Source organism: Oryza sativa, chromosome 4 (assembly GCF_034140825.1).
Source record: "Oryza sativa Japonica Group chromosome 4, ASM3414082v1".
Lineage (NCBI taxonomy): Eukaryota > Viridiplantae > Streptophyta > Magnoliopsida > Poales > Poaceae > Oryza > Oryza sativa.
In genome coordinates, this window is record NC_089038.1 from 20,044,730 (window position 1) to 20,063,261 (window position 18,532).

Below are 18,532 nucleotides of genomic sequence, written 5' to 3' on the forward strand. Positions count from 1 at the left end.
CACAGGAATGACCGTTTGATTGAACCACAGGAAAAACATAGGAATTGGATGAGAGATATAGACTCAAAGGAAAGTTAGCAAGAGGTTGAAGCTCTTGCTAAATTTCCTCCAAAATCCGATTGTCCATTCCATAGGAATTTTAAAGGATTAGATAGGATTTAATCCTTTGTTTTAAAGGACTTCATAGAAAATTTTTCTATAGGATTAAAATCCTCTAAAATTTATGTTTTTCCTCCAAAGTTACAATCTGTTCCAATTCCTTTAACCTTTTCTCCCCCAGTTCTATAGTGCCCGATTGTCAACCCAATCCGTTTGTACGCACGGAACCACACGGCAAAACCAGGAAGGAAAGCTGCCCGCGCCCACTGAGAGGTGGGCCCCACACGTCGGCGTCACGTCACCCCCTCGACCTCGCATCCCCAACCCCCTCCACATCTCATGCTCCTCTCCTCCGCCTCACGCGCACTCGCCGCCGCAAAACCCCGCTCGCCTGAACCCTTCGCCGCCGCCGCCGCGGTCTTACTCCGCCGCCAGCTCGCCGCAGGCATGGCGGCCGCGCCGGCGTCGTCCGCGTCCGCGGCGGGGAACCGCGAGGCGTTCCGCGTGGCGGTGACCAACACGCTGGAGCGCCGCCTCTTCTACGTCCCGTCCTTCAAGATCTACGGCGGCGTCGCGGGCCTCTACGACTACGGCCCTCCCGGCTGCGCCGTCAAGGCCAACGTCCTCGCCTTCTGGCGCCAGGTTATCCCCCCCCACCCCCCCACTACTACCCGTGCTTCTTCTTCTTCTCTTCGGTGTAGTAGTAGTAGTAGATTGGGGGAGTGGCCAATTTTCGGGGTGGGGTTCGAGGGGGCAAAAGGCGCGGCTGCTTTTTCAGGTTTCGGTTCGGAATCGCCGCAGTTGAGCTGCGCGGGGAGCGAGCTTACTAGAGTGCTTAGTTTTGGCCATGCTGGCCGTGGCCTTCGCGAGAGGTCGGGCCTTTGTTTTGCAACTTGCGAGACTAGTGAGGTGTTGTGGCTAAGATGTGCCGTGTTGGGATTGTTTTTTTTTTTTTTGTTATAGCAGTTTTACTACTTGTGGTGTGATGATGTGATGTTGGTATGTGGTGGTTTTGCTAAAATTAGCTTCTACTACCTCTTGGGGAAAGATGGCCACTAGAAGCTCCGGAGCGAAGCCTCTCCTTCCTTGATTGTGAATGGGAGGGATTAGTCTTTTTTTGCTTATAGGTTAGGAATAATTGGTCTGGTATCCTTCATGTGTAGATGTGTCGGTCGACCCGGTATTTGGTATGCTTCCTCAATGTGGGAGATTACGCGGCTGTTGTATCTTCTTCTTTCTTTGTTATATCGTTGTAAACGATTTTGCGAAGTATGTGGGTACAGTGACATATCAATAGAAACTAGTGTAACTGTAAATGTTATTAGTGGAGAATGGTTAGTGCCCGGTGTTACTCGGATATATGTGAAATAATTCCCCTATCATCACTGTCGGTAACAGGAAATTTTTTTTTAGTACTAGATTCTCCATAGATGTACATCTCAGCATGTGCCAAAGGCATCATTCTAGTACGTATTATCTTTGTTACATTCTGAGAATGTAGTATTTATGCATACATCATTGACTTACCGTCTACTTTGGTACCTTCTTAGCATTTCGTGTTGGAGGAGGGGATGCTTGAGGTGGACTGCCCATGTGTGACTCCTGAAGTTGTCTTGAAGGCCTCTGGCCATGTCGACAAATTTACAGATCTGATGGTTAAAGATGAAAAGACTGGCACCTGCTATCGTGCTGATCATTTGCTCAAGGACTTCTGCAAGGATAAGCTTGAGAAGGACAATACATTGTCACCAGAGAAGACAGCAGAATTCAACCATGTTCTTGCTGTCTTGGATGATCTGTCTGCAGAACAGTTGGGTGCTAAGATCAAGGAGTATGGCATTGTTGCTCCAGACACCAAGAACCCGTTGTCAGACCCATACCCCTTTAACCTCATGTTTCAAACTTCCATTGGACCATCAGGCTTGAGCCCAGGGTGAGGTCAAGAACAGCTCAATATTTTTGTACTTCATTTATTCTGCTTTAAACTTATGTGCTTCCTCGGTTTTTAGGTATATGAGGCCAGAGACAGCACAAGGTATCTTTGTAAACTTCAAAGACTTGTATTACTACAACGGCAACAAGCTACCCTTTGCTGCAGCACAGATTGGTCAGGCCTTCAGAAATGAGGCACGATTTTCGTAATCACCAAACCTTCTGTTCAGATCATCTATTTATTATCTTCAGCATCTACCATATGATGTAAAATAAATGATAGAAAGACTCCGTTGCTTGTTAAGGCAAAATGGAGTGGTAATGGGATCTAGTAATTACTAATTACTGTATGTTACTTGACTAAACAACCTATGTGGTCTGAGACAAACTTCTTTCACTAGATATCTCCTCGCCAAGGACTTCTGAGAGTCCGAGAATTTACTTTAGCGGAGATTGAGCACTTTGTGGACCCAGAGGACAAATCCCACCCAAAGTTTCGTGATGTTTCTGATCTGGAATTTTTTATGTTTCCAAGAGAACAACAACTGACAGGAAAATCAGCCATGAAACTTAACATTGGACAGGCTGTATCTGAGGTACTATATTTCGATAGCTCTTCGCTATATACCTTATTACTATATTTGATTTAAACTCTTGTTTTCTACTCCTAATACTCTTTTGTCTGTCTCATCTGTTGCAACCGGCAGGGGACTGTTAACAATGAGACCCTTGGCTACTTTATTGGAAGGGTCTATCTCTTCTTGACGCAGCTTGGAATTGACAAAGATCGTCTACGGTTCCGACAGCACCTGCCAAATGAAATGGCTCATTATGCTGCTGATTGCTGGGATGCAGAGATTGAATGCTCTTTTGGGTGGATTGAGTGTGTTGGGATTGCTGATAGGTCTGCATATGATCTGCGTGCTCACTCGGTATGCATTACCTATCATTAAATGCTTACGCTCACTTGGGGGACTTGCTGGGAGTTTGCTCATTATAATCAAATATATGTCCCTTCCAAACTAAATGTCTTGGTGAAAATGAAATTACAAGAGCTATCTACTGAGCTTGATAGCAGAACTTCTTTCTAAAAACTCACTTTTGTGAAATATACATTGTGCCACCTTTCGTCGTTAAACAGATTCCAGTTTTTTTTTAACATGCTTTATTAACTCAACTGCTATTCATTTGTCCCGCACTATTTTTTTTAATATATTCTTCTGCAAGGCCCTATTTGTATGGGCCTCTTTCCTTGCCTATCCATGTGTATAAGCCAGGAATTATGATCTAAAATTCTGGCGCATACACATGGATGAGCCTGGATTACGGTCCATCCAAACAAGGCCTGAAGTGTTTTTTTTGCACATAACCATAATGGAGTTATTCATATATTATATTTGTCAATATTGACCAGGATAAAAGTGGTGTTGCACTTGAAGCACATGAAAAGTTTGCAGAGCCTAGAGAAGTGGAGGTGAGATCAACATTTTTCTAAGTTTACAACTGTACTCTGTTAATTGAATAAATAGAACTATGCTCTTTCTACTATATTATTTGATCACCTTCCTGAATTATATGCTTTGCTAATAACTTCTTTTTTGACACATTCAGAAGTTAGTTATAACCCCGTCAAAGAAGGAACTAGGTCTTGCGTTCAAAGGGAATCAAAGGATGGTTCTTGAAGCATTGGAGGTAAGTTTCATATCCATATTGACCAGCTACATGCCTATATTGTATTGCTGTTTTGTTAATCAGCCACCTACTTTCTCTGCTTGCAGGCAATGAGCGAGACTGAAGCTTTGAATATGAAATCAGCTTTAGAATCCAAAGGGGAGGTTGAATTTAAGGTGTGTACACTTGGGAAAGATGTCACCATAAAGAAAAGCATGGTTTCAATTAACATGGAGAAGAAAAAGGAACATCAAAGGAAATTTACTCCTTCTGTCATAGAGCCATCCTTTGGCATAGGGAGAATCATTTACTGTCTGTTCGAACATTGCTTCTATCAAAGACCTGGCAAGGCGGAGGATGAGCAGTTGAATGTATTCGGTTTCCCCCCTCTTGTTGCTCCCATCAAGTGCACTGTCTTTCCACTTGTCAAGATCGAAAAATTTGAAGTTGTTGCCAAGAAAATTTCGAAAGCATTGACAGCAGCAGGGATTTCTCACATAATTGATATGACAGGTACACTATTGAACTATGTGAAGCATATAGCATTTATTGTGTTTGATTTCAATTCTAATCATATGAAGCAGTGTAATTTGCATAAGAAAGCCTTTTCCCCTTGTTTTGTTTTTTATAAATTTCTGTGTTTTGCTTAACTTTATTTGGATTTTCATAAGTTTTCATGCATTATTTAACTTCTAGAGAAGGGGAATAGCCCTTATGTTTTGTCAGATGGCTGTTAAATTATTTCTACTTGGTGGCTTACATAGGTCCAAATTATCACCTTTAAAAATGGCTACCCATTTAATTCAAATGCCAATATTTAACCAGATTGATGGCATCTACACAAAAACTATTGAAACTTCAGTCCAGTTATCTGCCATGGTGAAACTTGATTGCTGTACACTTTCAACTGATTGTTTTGTGGAAGGAGTATGCTATGTGCCTGGCTGTTTTCCTTTCGAAATACTTTCATTGAATTAATCATAAAATGAATTCAGCTCTTCAAAAATATAAAATTTCTAACTATATATGTATGATCTATGGTACTACGCAAACCTTGTAAATACTAAATAGTTGTGCAAAACAATTGTCAGAGCATGGGAAATGTGGTCCTGTTCACTATGTTTTAGCAAACCTGTCATTTCTGGCATGGTTGTTGCAGGTAACACAATCGGTAAGCGTTATGCAAGGACCGATGAAATCGGTGTCCCCCTGGCAATCACGGTTGACAACACCACGAGTGTGACTGTCCGTGACCGGGACAGCAAGGATCAGATCCGCGTTGAGGTCGATGAGGTGGCCTCAGTGGTGAAGGAAGTGACGGACGGGCAGAGCACCTGGGCAGACATCATGTGGAGGTACCCGGCACATACTGCCTCGGCCGCTGAAGAGGAGGAAGCATCAGAAACCTGAAGGGGGCAAGCAGTGCAGTGCAAGCCAAAACCTCTGGCTGGAATTGAGATGGTTGTTGCCATCCTGCTTTTCTGATACATGTTTTAACAGAATGCTAATGCAGCATTGAGCATTGTTCTGTAATCTCGATGATTTCTCTACATATTTACAGATGATTTTCTCCTGTTTACTGTTGATATTTGGCGTGGTCTACCACATAGTTCCCTGTACTTGGTTTTGCACATGAATGTTTGTACCGTGTGAATGTGTGATTGAAGGTCATTCTAGAGTATCAGTCTTTACATTGTCATATTGTTGATTCTCTGCGAAAAATACTAGAGCTATTCATGTCGGTTTTATGTACACAACTACTTCATGAGTTCCAAAATATAAGGTGTCAATATTTTTAGGAAAAAACAATATTTGTAACCTTTGACTGATATAATTGAATTAAGTGTATATATGTTTTTAGTGTCACATATTGCGATACTATTAGATTTGTAGTTGAAATGACTTCCTCGTGATATCAATTATAGCGTTGTTTATATACTCTGTCCGTCCAAAAAAAAAAACTTCATTCACACCCATTCAACTTTGTGCAGAAGTACTTCATTTCTACCTTACCTACTTTCGGTCTATAAAAATAGAGGTTTTATTTATTTAATATCTTTTATCTAGCACTTTATACTACTACCTCTGTTTCTTTCATATTATAAGTTGCATTTATTTTTTTTTCTAAAAAAGTTTAACTAAGTTTATAAAGAAATATAGCTTAGCAATTTAAGTAGAAAAAAAAGTCAAAACGACATATATTTTCCCAATACGAAATGGAGGGAGTACTTATACTTTAAGATGGAGGGTATTTATACTTTAAGATGGAGGGTATTCTTTTGTTCAACTTACAAATGTAAAATCTGCATTATAGAAAAACTTTGACTTTTACTTTATGCAAAAAGAATCCGAAAATTTAATACTCAACCAAAGTTGAGTACAATTTTATAATGTTGAATTGATATCTTCACTTTGCATTTCATCAGAGTGTCGCTTAACTCGATAGTAAACTGCAGTAGCCACACAATTTCGTAATGAGACAACAAATGCAGGTAATGCCATGTGCTCGATCTCGTTAGCTTACATGGAGCTTGGTGTTGTTTACGGGAGGGGGCAACCCCCCCCCCCCCCTCCCCCTCAAAAAAAAAAACCAGCATATATGGTATTATTTATTACAATACAACACCCTTCACATTTCTATGGAGGGGGTGGATTCATATAACCAACAAACAAGGTAGACAACATATAGTGTAACCGAACACAACAACGCAAATTCTAAGGTTCTTAGTGCTCAACATCAACCATTGTGGAGTTTAAAACACACCTTTTTCTTTTCCTTAGAGAACAAGTATTCTGAAAAAAAGTTATGCTCAACCTAAGTTAAGAACAATTTGTAATGTTAAATTGATATCTTTAGTCCGAATTTCTTTAGAGTTTTGCTCAGATTCGTAGAAAACCATGGCAACCACATAACTTACCTAGGAGGCAGCACGTGCAAGCAAACGACGCGCACTAAATATCGCGTTCAATTGCTGCGCTCCATCTCATGTGGTGGTTGGTGGAGGTTGCAGGTTGGGGCAATGATCCCCTTCTCGGATATCATGCTAATAGTGGCATGTTTCGTATTGCTTACAATAACATCCTACACGATTCCGTGGAAGAGGCGAATTCCTACACCCAACAAGTAGGTAAAGATTAAAGAACATATGCCATAGGTGAATCTATTTTTTTAAGACTCGTAATTTTTAGAGTAAACTTCATAAAACTATAGATACTTTGACAAAACCATCACAGAACTACATATTTAAGTTGTTGTATCACAAAACTACAGATTTATCACAAAATTTCTCATAGAACTACAGATTTAACACAATTTCTCATAGAACTATAGATTTAAGATGGAGTGTCAAAAAATAAAGATTAAGTGGCAAATATTTCACAAAACTAAAGGTTTAGTGTCAATTTAATCACAAAACTACAACATTTACAGCTCTAAGATAACGGTAGTGCTAGGGATTCAAACTCTAGAATCTATAGTTTTGTGATAACTTCAATATTAAATCTGTAGTTTTGTGATATAATGCTTTAAATCTGTAGTTTTGTGATAAATTTGTTGCTAAATTTGTAGTTTTGTGATACAATACTAATTTGTAGTTTTGTGATAGTTTGATAAAACTATGTGTAGTTTTGTGAAATTTACTCTAATTTTTATTATAGATTAAAGATAGAGTTCTTGGAAATAATTTCCATTACATCACATGAACAAAAAATCTTACAGCATAGAAGCATCCTTACAGAAGGTAAGAGAAACTGAATGACGAAAACAAATATGCAAATGAAAACGATATAAGTAATAGATGAAATCGACGGGGGTTGTGGCATTGTCGCAATGACTAAATCCACATGCCTCTACTAATGATGTGCACACCGCTTGACAGACCAGTGACCTCTTTGGTTGTCTCCACGGAAACAACAAATTTTAAGGTTTGTTATTGAGTAAATAGATTTTGTGTGAGCTTCGCCAGATTCAATGAAAGATTGCCATGGAATTCTCTGTAAAAATCTTAGAAGAACTACATCAATCCTGACGACAAAGGTCGCACGGGCGATCTGTGCTCAAACTGTACAGATAACTCGGCATGCTTACTGCAGCAAGTGACAAGCCAAAGAAGCCTCCATAATCCAGCTAGCCTTAATCGTGAGAAGATTAGGATGGAGGCGATAGAACTGATGTCTTGCTAGTGGTTAAGAACAACTCTTGTGGGGGTTAAAAATTGTCTTCTCCTTGCAGAGTAAAGAATTCGAAAAATTTTATACCCAACTCAAGTTAAGCGCAATCTGTAATGTTCGACACTTGCCATGTTCAGTTTGGAAAAATAATTGCTAAAAATACCATTATATTTTTTTTAAAAAAAAGACATTCAAATGTGCCTTGTATGAATTACACTATTAGAAGTAACTAACTACATTGTAATCTCTATATAACTTTAAGTATAGTATAGATATGGTGAAGTTATATTACGACTATATTGTATTTTGATTTGAAAGTTTTTCTAAGAACTTGCGGATTTTTTTAGATAGTAAAGAAAATGTAGTGTTGTTCTTTGAATCTTGAACGATAGTCATTTAAATATTAGCCACTCTTAGATTTGCCATCCATATATCAATAATATATGGGTCCAGATGACAAATAGTTAATTGCCATATCTAAGTATGTCAAATAGTTACTCCATCCGTCACACATAATATAGCAGCCTAGCACGGATTGAATAGATTCTAGTACTATAAATTTAGATAGGATCCGTCTCATCTGATTCAAGATTGCTATATTCTGGTATGGACGGAGTAAATATCTCCTTCAAGGAAGAAGGCTAGCAGCCTCTATTAAAAAAGAAGAAGAAGAAGAAGAAAAGGTGCGCTAGCAGCAACAATTCTAGTGGGCCGTGATATTCTGGCCCACGAAGCCCACCTCCCCCCGCAATATTTGCTCCGCCTCTCGTGCTCTCTCTCTCTCTCTCTCTCTCTCTCTCTCTAGCCTCTTCCGGCGACCGAGCGAACCCTAACCCGCGACCAGATTCCCCAATCCCCCGGAGGAGGAGTAGGAGGAAGCCGACGAGGAGGAGGAGGCAGCGGCGGCCACGATGCTGAGGGTTGCGGGGAGGAGGCTCTCGTCGTCCCTCTCATGGCGCCCCGCCGCCACGGCGGCGGCGGCCGCCGGGGGGCCGAGGGGTGGCCCGCTCGCCGGGAAGAACGACGACGACGACAACAACGGCAACGGCCGGGTCCAGCCGCGGTTCTCCATCGAGTCCCCGTTCTTCGCCGCCGCCAGAGGTACGGCCGCGCCCTAGATTTGGTCCCTGATTTGGGGGGGGGGGGGGGGAGGGGAGGGTCGCCCTGATCTAAGATGGATGTAGCGTGGCCGATCCGTCTAGAGATGTGATCCCGCTCGCTAGAATTCCTACTGCTTTCGTTGTGGGGGGAGCTCCGCGTTGATCCATTTTGTCGTTGATGTCGGCGATTATTCTAGCGTGCGTGGCTCGTCCCATATCGATGACCTAGCTGCATACGACGAGAGGCTAATAGATCGTCCGCGATGTCTCCGCTGGATTGAGTAATTCTGCGCTTGGACTCTGCTTGCTGCGCTTGAATGATCTTTGTGCTTAGGTGCCATCTGCCTCTATAAAGCTTGCCCTTTTTTTTTAGCTTTTTATTATATATATATAGATGTTACTAGTGGTAGTTCTTTTGGAATCCACCCTTGAGACCTTAACTTCATCCATTCCTGACAAGCGAACACCTCCACATGAGTGCAACATGCGAACCCCTCCACATGAGTGCAACATGCTGTACCTGGCTAGTTGAAACTTGAAAGTGGAATGGATTGTGAACATAATAAAATGGATGCTTTGCGCTTCGATGTCAATTTCGAATTTACAGGTGGAGGATGATAGGCATTTTAAAAACCATCTTTTTCTATACTGTACATAAGAGTCCCCAATATCTTACTTAATCTCCTGTATTATTTTATTTAGTTTACCCTTGTTTAGTCTTTTCTTGCCTATCAAATGGCTTCTACTGTTTCCTGAAGTTGCTGTAGAAGTCTATGTATGCGTTTGTAATGTGGTATTTATTATGTTTTCATCAACTGCCTTGTGTCATTTTGCATCTGGTGATTTTCTCATGTCAATGACTACTGGTAAACTGTGATTTTTTGGAGTTAAGATCATTATATTGATAACACCCAGCCTTTGGAAGAAAGCCAAAAGGTTTAGGTAGACTGATTTTTTTTAGAGTTAAGACCATTATATTTGATAATGATTCGGCCTTTGGAAGAAAGCCAAAAGGTTTAGGTAGATTGTGATTTAGTTTATATGTTTCTACTGTATATGGCTATATGCTTCTTAACAGAGGATAACATTGTATAGAAATAGCATTTTTGCATGCTGTTCTGTATATTCTTTTATTCTAAAACCTGCAAGAGTAGCACATACTCTGTTTTAGATATCTGTTAACTGTCGATGAGGATAGTATTACACCAAATTAAATGAATATTCAAACAACAGTAATTTTTCAGATCTACAGGAAATGAGAATCACCGATGTTCAATATTGCTGTTTATCTTGTGCAATTACATCCCTGCTAAGATGTTATTCCTATCGCTGCCAACTTCTACTAATTAGCTTATCCTTTGTTTGTGCTGACACTGAATACAGTAGTAGTTTGCTTTTTGCAATATTATACTGCAATTATGCTGTTAACAATGTTTGTCTTTTATTGAAATGTGTTGTTCTCATGTAGGGTTTTCTTCATCTGAAACACTTGTTCCAAGGAACCAAGATACTGGCTTGGCTGAACTACCTGCAACCGTTGCTGCACTGAAGAATCCCAACCCAAAGGTGGTGTACGATGAGTACAACCATGAGAGGCATGCACCTGGGGATCCCAGCAAGCGTGCATTTGCTTACTTTGTTCTAAGTGGTGGGAGATTCATCTATGCATCGTTGCTGCGGCTCCTCGTATTGAAATTCGTGCTGAGCATGTCTGCAAGTAAGGACGTGCTTGCGCTTGCTTCCCTGGAGGTGGATCTCTCAAGCATTGAGCCTGGTACCACAGTGACGGTGAAGTGGCGTGGGAAGCCAGTTTTCATCAGAAGGAGGACAGAGGACGACATAGCGCTGGCCAATAGCGTGGACGTTGGGTCCCTGCGCCATCCCCAGCAGGACGCAGAGCGTGTGAAGAACCCAGAGTGGCTAGTGGTCATTGGCGTCTGCACCCACCTTGGTTGCATTCCTCTCCCCAATGCTGGAGATTTCGGAGGTTGGTTCTGCCCGTGCCATGGCTCCCACTACGACATCTCTGGCAGGATTCGCAAGGGCCCCGCTCCATTCAACCTGGAGGTCCCTACCTACAGTTTCTTGGAGGAGAACAAGCTCCTCATAGGCTAAGAGCCTGAGACCACTCTCTATATCTATCTACCTTCTGCACTGGGGTGAGAGTCCCTATTGTGCTGTCTATTTTGTTACAGTTTGGCTAGAAAATTTTTTGTTCCGCAACGATTATTGCCATGTTGGCTGTTACTTTCCGAGGTGCATTTTGGAGCGCGAAATAATTTGCTACTATGATGCTACTGAAATGTAATCTGTAAGTTACCTGGGACGTTTATTTCTGGGGGTACAAACAATAGGAAGCACTCTGAGCACCTACCTGCCCTTCACCCATGTAATGAATTTGGCCAATGCTTTTGCCCTTTTGTTCTTCCATCACACCTGTATGCCGTTGATCATGCAAGGTTGTTATCTAATCCGTTTTGTTGTTGTTGTTGATTGATGCAAGTACACATCACTTGTGGCTTGTTACACCTGACCCTTGATGGTGCTGTGGTGGGGCCTACTGGGCACCGAATGTGTTACCGTACGGTGCCTGGGCCCACCTGCCAGTGGCTGCACCGCACGCGTTCATTGCTGCTGGTGCTGCTACGTTTCCAGCTGTTGCTTATGGATATGGTCCATGATACTACAGGCTGTAGCATCAACCAGGATAGGATGCGTTTGCGTGAGGATTTGTGCTTTTTGTTGCAGAAACCGAGCGAATAACAGAGGTAGGTAATACATAGTATACAGCTCGATTGGCCACTGGAAGGGTCCAAGCATCACACGGAGTTGGAACCAAATTTGCTACTTTCTCCGTTTCACAATGTAAGACTTTTTAGCATTGTACATATTCATATAGATCTTAATGAATCTAGACACATATATATCTCTAAATCCATTAACATTTATATGAATATGGGCAATGTTAGAAAGTTTTACAATATGAAACGGAGAGAATACTAGTAAACCTAGGTGCTCATATCATATCATAGCAACCTCTGTTTTGCTAGGAAAGTTCATGCACAAGGAATTTGTCAGAGGCGAGCCAATGTGTGTGTTTTTTTTTTCTCTGTTTGAAGGTTAGGCTGAAAGAAGTCGTCAACACCCGACAATGCGTGTCCTATAGGAAACAAACAAACTACTATAGAAGAAACAGAAACACGGGTTTGATCAAGACCCTGCCCACGGATAAAATTCCTCCAGTTTATTAGTTGTGGTGTGCCAGCCGTTGGATCACTTAGATCAATCGCAAAGACAGATTTGCACTGTTTGTGTTATTGAGATTTTGCAACGCGTTATCCGAGCTCTAGAACTGCTTATAAAGCAATTATCGATCAATGCTCCTCTCCATCAAATGAAAAGGTGAAAAAAATACAAAAAAAATTCAATTATAAGATATAGTTAAATGTAGGGATGAAAACGGTTGGAAACGATCGGAAAACAGCCTCAATCATTTCCGTAACCATATTTTTATCGGAAACGAAATCGAAAACGGTAAAGTCGGAAACGAAAACGATATCGGAAATATCAGAAAACCAGAAACGAAACAATATGGACGGGAACATGTCGGTACAGATCGGAAACCGGTAACAATTACGGAAACATTAAACTATAAAAACATATATTTAACTTTACATAAATATGTTATATGTATACATAAATTCAAGATTATACTATATAAATTATAAATTAACTATATTTTAGCCATGCAGATTTGATTGAAGAGTCAATCAATCTGTAAGCTATGGATCAAGTAGAGACATGCCCAACATATTTAGAATACGGTAATTACCATATTATAAGAAACGGTAATTTCTATAAGAATACGGTAAATACGGAAACAATCGATATAACAGCAAAACCATTTCCGTTTTCATTTCCATATTTTTTACCATTTTCATTTTTGTTTCGGTCGATTACCATTACCATATAGCTCGGCCGGTAGGAAGTCGAAAACGAACGCCGGTCGGCCGGAAATTACCGTTACCGTTTTCACCCCTAGTTAAATGTAAACTGTCTTTCATATTGTTAACTGGAAAATGTGGCAAAGAAAAATGTATAATGTCCAACTGGATCATAATAAAGTGGCCTCTCGCATTAGATATGACGGTTGTTACGGTGCATATGGTAATATAGGTTTTAGCATATATCTCACGGGCCTTATGCAATTATAGGGCAAGAATAGTAATGTGAGGAAGGAGATGGGACATGAGAGAAAAAATATTGTTACTATTTTACTCTGCGTTAGAGGAGAGGAAAACGTGGTGACTCTTAATTAAATATTAACTATTAAAAACTTAAAATATATTAATATGATTTTTAAAACAACTTTTCTATATTTTTTTTTTGCAAAAAAACACATATTTGTTTATCGGTTTGGAAAACATGGCCTTCTCCATCCTACGGCCGCATTGTGATACCCTACTACGTCCAGACGATTAGGTGGAGAGAAAGACGAGCCGATAATCATACAAGGGACAATTTGAACACCATCTATAAAAAAAAAAAGAGAGAGGAGAGAATGGATTTGGGAGCAAACAAACAAAATAGAATTACCCTAAAGTATTTCGATTAGTGTACGAGACCGACCTTACGTGTTGATTATGCTAAGCAATTAGAGATTACGTATTGATTATGCTACTACTCCACTTCTTAACTGTTAAGCAGATGGCATAGATAAAACCAGAGCTGTCACCCAACTGCATTTATAAAACTCCCTCTAATAAATGAGCATCATTAATACAGAGCCACAGCCTGAAAAACAACACTGATTAGTTGGTAACTTATTCTAATCCCATGTTAATGTTAACAAACGTTGATTAGTTAGTACTAACCTACTCCTACGTGTTAACTTGATACAGGGTCAAAGAAAGTGATTTGCTGTGGACACATTATCTGTGGTTAGAGACCTGGACCCATTCTCCCCTCTTTCTCTCTCTTCCCTCGATTTGTCCCAACCAAATCTTCTTGGCTTCATCCATCCTTGCTCCACGTCCCAATCTCCTCCTCCTCCTCCTCCCCACTTCTTCTTCTTTGTTTTTTCTCTTTTTTTTTCCCGAATTCCCAGACCAAATCTCCTCGCTTTTTGCTTCGTTCTCCGCTCCGGTGACCCGGAGGAGGCGGAGGTTGGAGAAAGTTTGCGCCTTTGCGGTGAGTGGTGGTGTCGGTGATGGGATCAAGAACGGTGGGGTGGTGGCTACTGGCGGCGGCCGTCGTGCTCGCCGCGGCGGCGGCGGATTCCGGGGAGGCGGAGCGCGCGGCAGAGCAGCACAGCGAGCGCATCTCAGGTTATCTCTCTCAAGACCGATTTTTTCTTTCTTTTTTTTTCACATAGAAAAGAGGGGTGCTTTTTTAGATGCTGGGAACCTTGATGTGTGCTGATGCTATTAACCAAGATGTGTGGTGGTATGATTTGCTTAATCTAGTGTGCCGATTTGGGAGGAGGGTATGTTAGTTCTTGGCTGTTGCTTGGAGTTGAGAGGACTTAGGTCAATCGTTTGCAGGCTATCTGAGATTCAGTTGGAGATCTCTTCTTGTGCCATCCATTGTATTCCTTTTTTAGTTTACAGTCCAAGTATGTTACTGTCAAAGTTGTGGCCTATGTGCATCATCATCATCATCCCCATCCACTGCAAAGTTCCAAGCTGAGGTTGTAGGTTCTATTGGTGGTTGTTCCCCGTTTCCTTGTTAATTTTCTTGATTTTGTTACCTCCCTGCCGCTAAGATTGCTTATGCGGTAACATGCAATTTTTGATGGTGATATTTGTTCCTTTGATTGGATTTCATGGATCCAACAAGAGGAACATAACTCAATCACAAATTTGATCAAATCCAAGTAGCACCGTGCCGTTCCATGGTTCAATTCATCATGTTCAAGTGATAAGTACTTCACAGCTCTCAAGAAAGTGATAAAACACTTAACTTGGTATTACTGCTGGTATAGTTTCACAAATATAGTTAAGAGTCTTAGAGATGGGTTCATGCTTCGTTGCTGTGAAACTTAATTGTTTCATATTTAGCGATTGTGTTATTTCTAAACCATCAATTGTTAAATTGTAGGGAGTGCCGGCGATGTGCTCGAAGACAATCCTGTGGGGAGGTTGAAGGTCTTCATCTATGACCTCCCAAGAAAGTACAACAAGAAGATGGTCAACAAGGATCCCCGGTGCCTCAATCACATGTTTGCTGCAGAAATATTCATGCATCGCTTCTTGCTCTCGAGTGCTGTTCGGACACTCAACCCCAAGGAGGCTGATTGGTTTTACACGCCAGTTTATACTACTTGTGACCTAACTCCGGCTGGACTGCCCTTGCCATTTAAGTCGCCGAGGGTGATGAGGAGTGCGATCCAGTACATTTCGCACAAGTGGCCCTTCTGGAATAGAACAGATGGAGCAGACCACTTCTTTGTTGTCCCGCATGATTTTGGTGCATGTTTTCACTATCAGGTGTGTGCTAATTCCCTTGGCATCTCACATTTGGATTTGTCTGTGTGTAATTCTCTTTCTGATTTCATTGTTTACTTTGGAGTTTGGACATACCCTTTTAGATGTCAACGCTAAGGATAAAACATTATTTTGACCTTTTCTACTCACAAGTTCTGAAGTAGTGTTATTAACTGTTGTATACTATTTGTAGGAAGAAAAAGCTATTGAGCGTGGAATTCTACCGTTGCTGCAACGTGCTACGTTGGTCCAAACATTTGGACAGGAGAACCATGTTTGCTTAAAAGAGGGTTCTATCACTATACCACCCTACGCTCCTCCACAGAAAATGCAGGCTCACTTGATCCCCCCTGACACTCCACGTTCAATCTTCGTCTACTTCCGGGGACTATTCTATGACACTGGAAATGACCCCGAGGGTGGTTACTATGCAAGGTTAGCAATGTTTTTAAAGTAACAGATCTGAATTTTTATCCTTCTGGTTTTGTCCCATGTACTCACTTCAGTGATGTTATACAGAGGGGCGCGAGCTTCCCTATGGGAAAACTTCAAGAACAATCCATTATTCGACATTTCCACGGATCACCCTCCCACCTACTATGAAGACATGCAGCGTGCTGTCTTCTGTCTGTGCCCATTGGGCTGGGCACCATGGAGCCCTAGGTTGGTTGAGGCTGTGGTCTTTGGCTGCATTCCAGTCATCATTGCTGACGACATTGTGCTACCATTTGCCGATGCAATCCCTTGGGAGGAAATTGGCGTGTTTGTTGAGGAGAAGGATGTTCCAAAGTTAGACACCATCCTCACATCGATGCCAATCGACGATATTTTAAGAAAGCAAAGATTGCTTGCAAATCCATCAATGAAGCAGGCCATGTTGTTTCCACAGCCAGCCCAACCAAGAGATGCGTTCCACCAGATCTTGAATGGCCTTGCTCGCAAGCTTCCACACCCAGAGGGAGTATACTTGCAACCCAGTGACAAGCGCCTCAACTGGACTGCTGGACCTGTTGGAGATCTGAAAGCTTGGTAGTGAGCAGCTTCCCTCTCCTTGGACGATCCTTGTATGAAAACCTCGTAGGGTCAGTCATCAGTTCATACTTCCTGAAATGTGATGTAATCAACGTGCAGTGCCGGGTGTAATGTACACCTTGGCCTTATCTAACTTAATGAATCTTTGTAAGTTAGTAAATTTTGAAAGAAATGAAAATTGTATCGTTGGAATCAGAATGGCAAGTTAGATCAGTGGTTATTTTGGTTGCCAAGTTTTTGCAGCATACCCTCATACATATATTGGCGAAGAACTGGTGGCAAGAATGCTGAACTGCACATCAGGTAAGTCACAAGGTTGTAAGTAACATTAGATGAATGAAGATGTACATTTTTCATGTTTTTGGACAGATATGCTTAGATTCTGCCTTTTACGGATACATCCATGCTATTTTGCAAGCCATGTAACTGATTTATAATTAATGCAGCCTCTCCGGTGGTTCCATGACGATCATCGCATTACTCGTTATCATCATCAGCCAGGTCGAACTGCTTGAGCAGCGCGCCGCAGATGGGCAGTGGGATGTCCTTGAGGTAGCCGAGTGGGTTGGCTAAGCGCAGGTTGTCACAGATGCCGACATTCCTGGTGAGCAAAACACGGGCACGATCCCTTTCGGCCTCGATTTCAGAGCAGTTTGCAAGGGGGCTGTGGACGAGGACAACCTCGCAGATGTCCTCCTCATGGCTGTCCTTGAGCTCAATCTTGTATGTCCCGGTCTCATCAGTCACACCGTCAATCGCACGCTCGACCTTGTCGGTGCCAAAGTGCTTGCACTCCAGCCTGACCTTGGCACCTGCAATCAAGAGATCAGGTGAGCCAATGCTGGACTTCTAACCAGGTTAGCGTTTCATGTTTACAATTTGATGCACAAACTCTGCAGTTTCTTTGGTCTTCCTAAGTTCTGCTGCTCATATATTCGGAGATTATTCATTTCAGCATTTGCATTGCAGACTCCTGACCCAAAAAAGAATTTCCTTACCCTTGATATACTCGGTGACATTGGTCTCGAACCCGGCGCGGCACGTGTCACAGTAGACACGGCCTTGGACGACGTAGTCCGGTGCGTCGGTGGCAGTGGCAGTGCTGGCAAGGACATAGAAGAGGATGCCGAAGATCACCGGAATGGTGCGGAGAGAGGCCATGGATGATGTGGCTGCAAATGTGTTTTTCCCCTTCCTCTATTATTATTTGGGGAAAATGTGAGAGGAGGGTACTGAAATGGCCTGGTTTGGAACGGATTCGAGCTGTGGTATAAGTAACCTGGGGAACCTGGAGGATTTCCATGGCTGTCCTTGCAAGTAGGAATCGTTGGAGATGCCGTTGGGATCGAGTGGCTGAAGAGAAGGCAGATTGTTGATTTGATCCTACTTTTGATGATGACCAAGCTAAAAATGGGTGAATGTTTTGACGAGCGAGGCTATTATGCCGTTGTGGGTGTTTTAGCCAGCCAGAAATCTGTCGAATTTTGACGTTACGGAAGCAGCAGACAACTTGGGAACCTGAATAGATTTCATGTTGGGCGCCTTGAATGCAGTAACTTCATAGGATGTTCACATAGTTTAGCTCAATTTCTCTTAAATTCCTCCATTCTAAAGGATGCCATGGGATCATTTGAAAATCACAGACAGACGCATGTGATCCAAACGCAGTTGTTTGGTTGCTAAGTGATTTTGCTAAACCACACCAAAGGAGCAAGGTGTGCTGCCACATAAAGTGTGGCTAGCAAAATGCTAGCGACAAGTTTTGTTAAGAATGACTTTGTGACATTTGGGGTCATATAGAGGAAATGTGACGAGCCATAATTATGATATGAACCAAACGAATCTGATACGTTCTGAGGCATGCAACCAAACACATCCTTACTCTCTCGGATTTAAAATGTAGAACACATTTTGTTTTGTTGCGACAATACTTTGACCAACAATTGCTCTTATTTATGAAGGTGAGCTTAACTTAACTGATTATTAAATTTGTTATGGTGAAACCAATCCATCTAAGTTCAAAATCCTAGAATACATAGACAA

At 41.8% G+C, this 18,532-nt stretch overlaps 4 protein-coding genes across 4 annotated transcripts; 3 read left to right on the forward strand and 1 right to left on the reverse strand.

Annotated features, from left to right (window-relative positions):
* The first annotated feature begins 421 nt into the window (after positions 1-421).
* LOC4335708 (glycine--tRNA ligase, mitochondrial 1) lies at positions 422-5,401 on the forward strand. Its single transcript, XM_015780993.3, has 9 exons — positions 422-741; positions 1,650-2,032; positions 2,109-2,226; positions 2,433-2,627; positions 2,739-2,963; positions 3,446-3,505; positions 3,643-3,723; positions 3,810-4,215; positions 4,862-5,401. The coding sequence occupies exons 1-9, from the start codon at positions 439-441 to the stop codon at positions 5,110-5,112; spliced, it is 2,022 nt and encodes a 673-aa protein (XP_015636479.1). The 5' UTR covers positions 422-438; the 3' UTR covers positions 5,113-5,401.
* Positions 5,402-8,675: 3,274 nt separating this feature from the next.
* LOC4335710 (cytochrome b-c1 complex subunit Rieske, mitochondrial) lies at positions 8,676-11,402 on the forward strand. Its single transcript, XM_015781275.3, has 2 exons — positions 8,676-8,973; positions 10,441-11,402. The coding sequence occupies exons 1-2, from the start codon at positions 8,784-8,786 to the stop codon at positions 11,085-11,087; spliced, it is 837 nt and encodes a 278-aa protein (XP_015636761.1). The 5' UTR covers positions 8,676-8,783; the 3' UTR covers positions 11,088-11,402.
* Positions 11,403-13,934: 2,532 nt separating this feature from the next.
* LOC4335711 (probable glucuronosyltransferase Os04g0398600) lies at positions 13,935-16,687 on the forward strand. Its single transcript, NM_001402361.1, has 4 exons — positions 13,935-14,299; positions 15,072-15,460; positions 15,651-15,892; positions 15,977-16,687. The coding sequence occupies exons 1-4, from the start codon at positions 14,182-14,184 to the stop codon at positions 16,488-16,490; spliced, it is 1,263 nt and encodes a 420-aa protein (NP_001389290.1). The 5' UTR covers positions 13,935-14,181; the 3' UTR covers positions 16,491-16,687.
* A 106-nt stretch (positions 16,688-16,793) lies between these two features.
* LOC4335712 (pollen-specific protein C13) lies at positions 16,794-18,059 on the reverse strand. The gene is made up of 2 exons (NM_001402360.1): positions 17,488-18,059; positions 16,794-17,301 (listed from the first exon to the last, which is right to left on the reverse strand). The coding sequence occupies exons 1-2, from the start codon at positions 17,648-17,650 to the stop codon at positions 16,967-16,969; spliced, it is 498 nt and encodes a 165-aa protein (NP_001389289.1). The 5' UTR covers positions 17,651-18,059; the 3' UTR covers positions 16,794-16,966.
* Positions 18,060-18,532: the final 473 nt, after the last annotated feature.

Excerpts from the sequence above, each read along its gene's own strand:
- LOC4335708 (XM_015780993.3), top strand. The coding sequence starts at position 439 with ATGCTCCTCTCCTCCGCCTCACGCGCACTCGCCGCCGCAAAACCCCGC. Across the intron at positions 742-1,649 it reads TCCTCGCCTTCTGGCGCCAG|CATTTCGTGTTGGAGGAGGG; the intron begins GTTATCCCCCCC and ends GTACCTTCTTAG. Across the intron at positions 2,033-2,108 it reads CCATCAGGCTTGAGCCCAGG|GTATATGAGGCCAGAGACAG; the intron begins GTGAGGTCAAGA and ends CTCGGTTTTTAG.
- LOC4335710 (XM_015781275.3), top strand. The coding sequence starts at position 8,784 with ATGCTGAGGGTTGCGGGGAGGAGGCTCTCGTCGTCCCTCTCATGGCGC. Across the intron at positions 8,974-10,440 it reads GTTCTTCGCCGCCGCCAGAG|GGTTTTCTTCATCTGAAACA; the intron begins GTACGGCCGCGC and ends GTTCTCATGTAG.
- LOC4335712 (NM_001402360.1), bottom strand. The coding sequence starts at position 17,650 with ATGGCCTCTCTCCGCACCATTCCGGTGATCTTCGGCATCCTCTTCTAT. Across the intron at positions 17,302-17,487 it reads TGTCACCGAGTATATCAAGG|GTGCCAAGGTCAGGCTGGAG; the intron begins GTAAGGAAATTC and ends TCTTGATTGCAG.
- LOC4335711 (NM_001402361.1), top strand. The coding sequence starts at position 14,182 with ATGGGATCAAGAACGGTGGGGTGGTGGCTACTGGCGGCGGCCGTCGTG. Across the intron at positions 15,461-15,650 it reads GTGCATGTTTTCACTATCAG|GAAGAAAAAGCTATTGAGCG; the intron begins GTGTGTGCTAAT and ends TACTATTTGTAG. Across the intron at positions 15,893-15,976 it reads GAGGGTGGTTACTATGCAAG|AGGGGCGCGAGCTTCCCTAT; the intron begins GTTAGCAATGTT and ends GATGTTATACAG.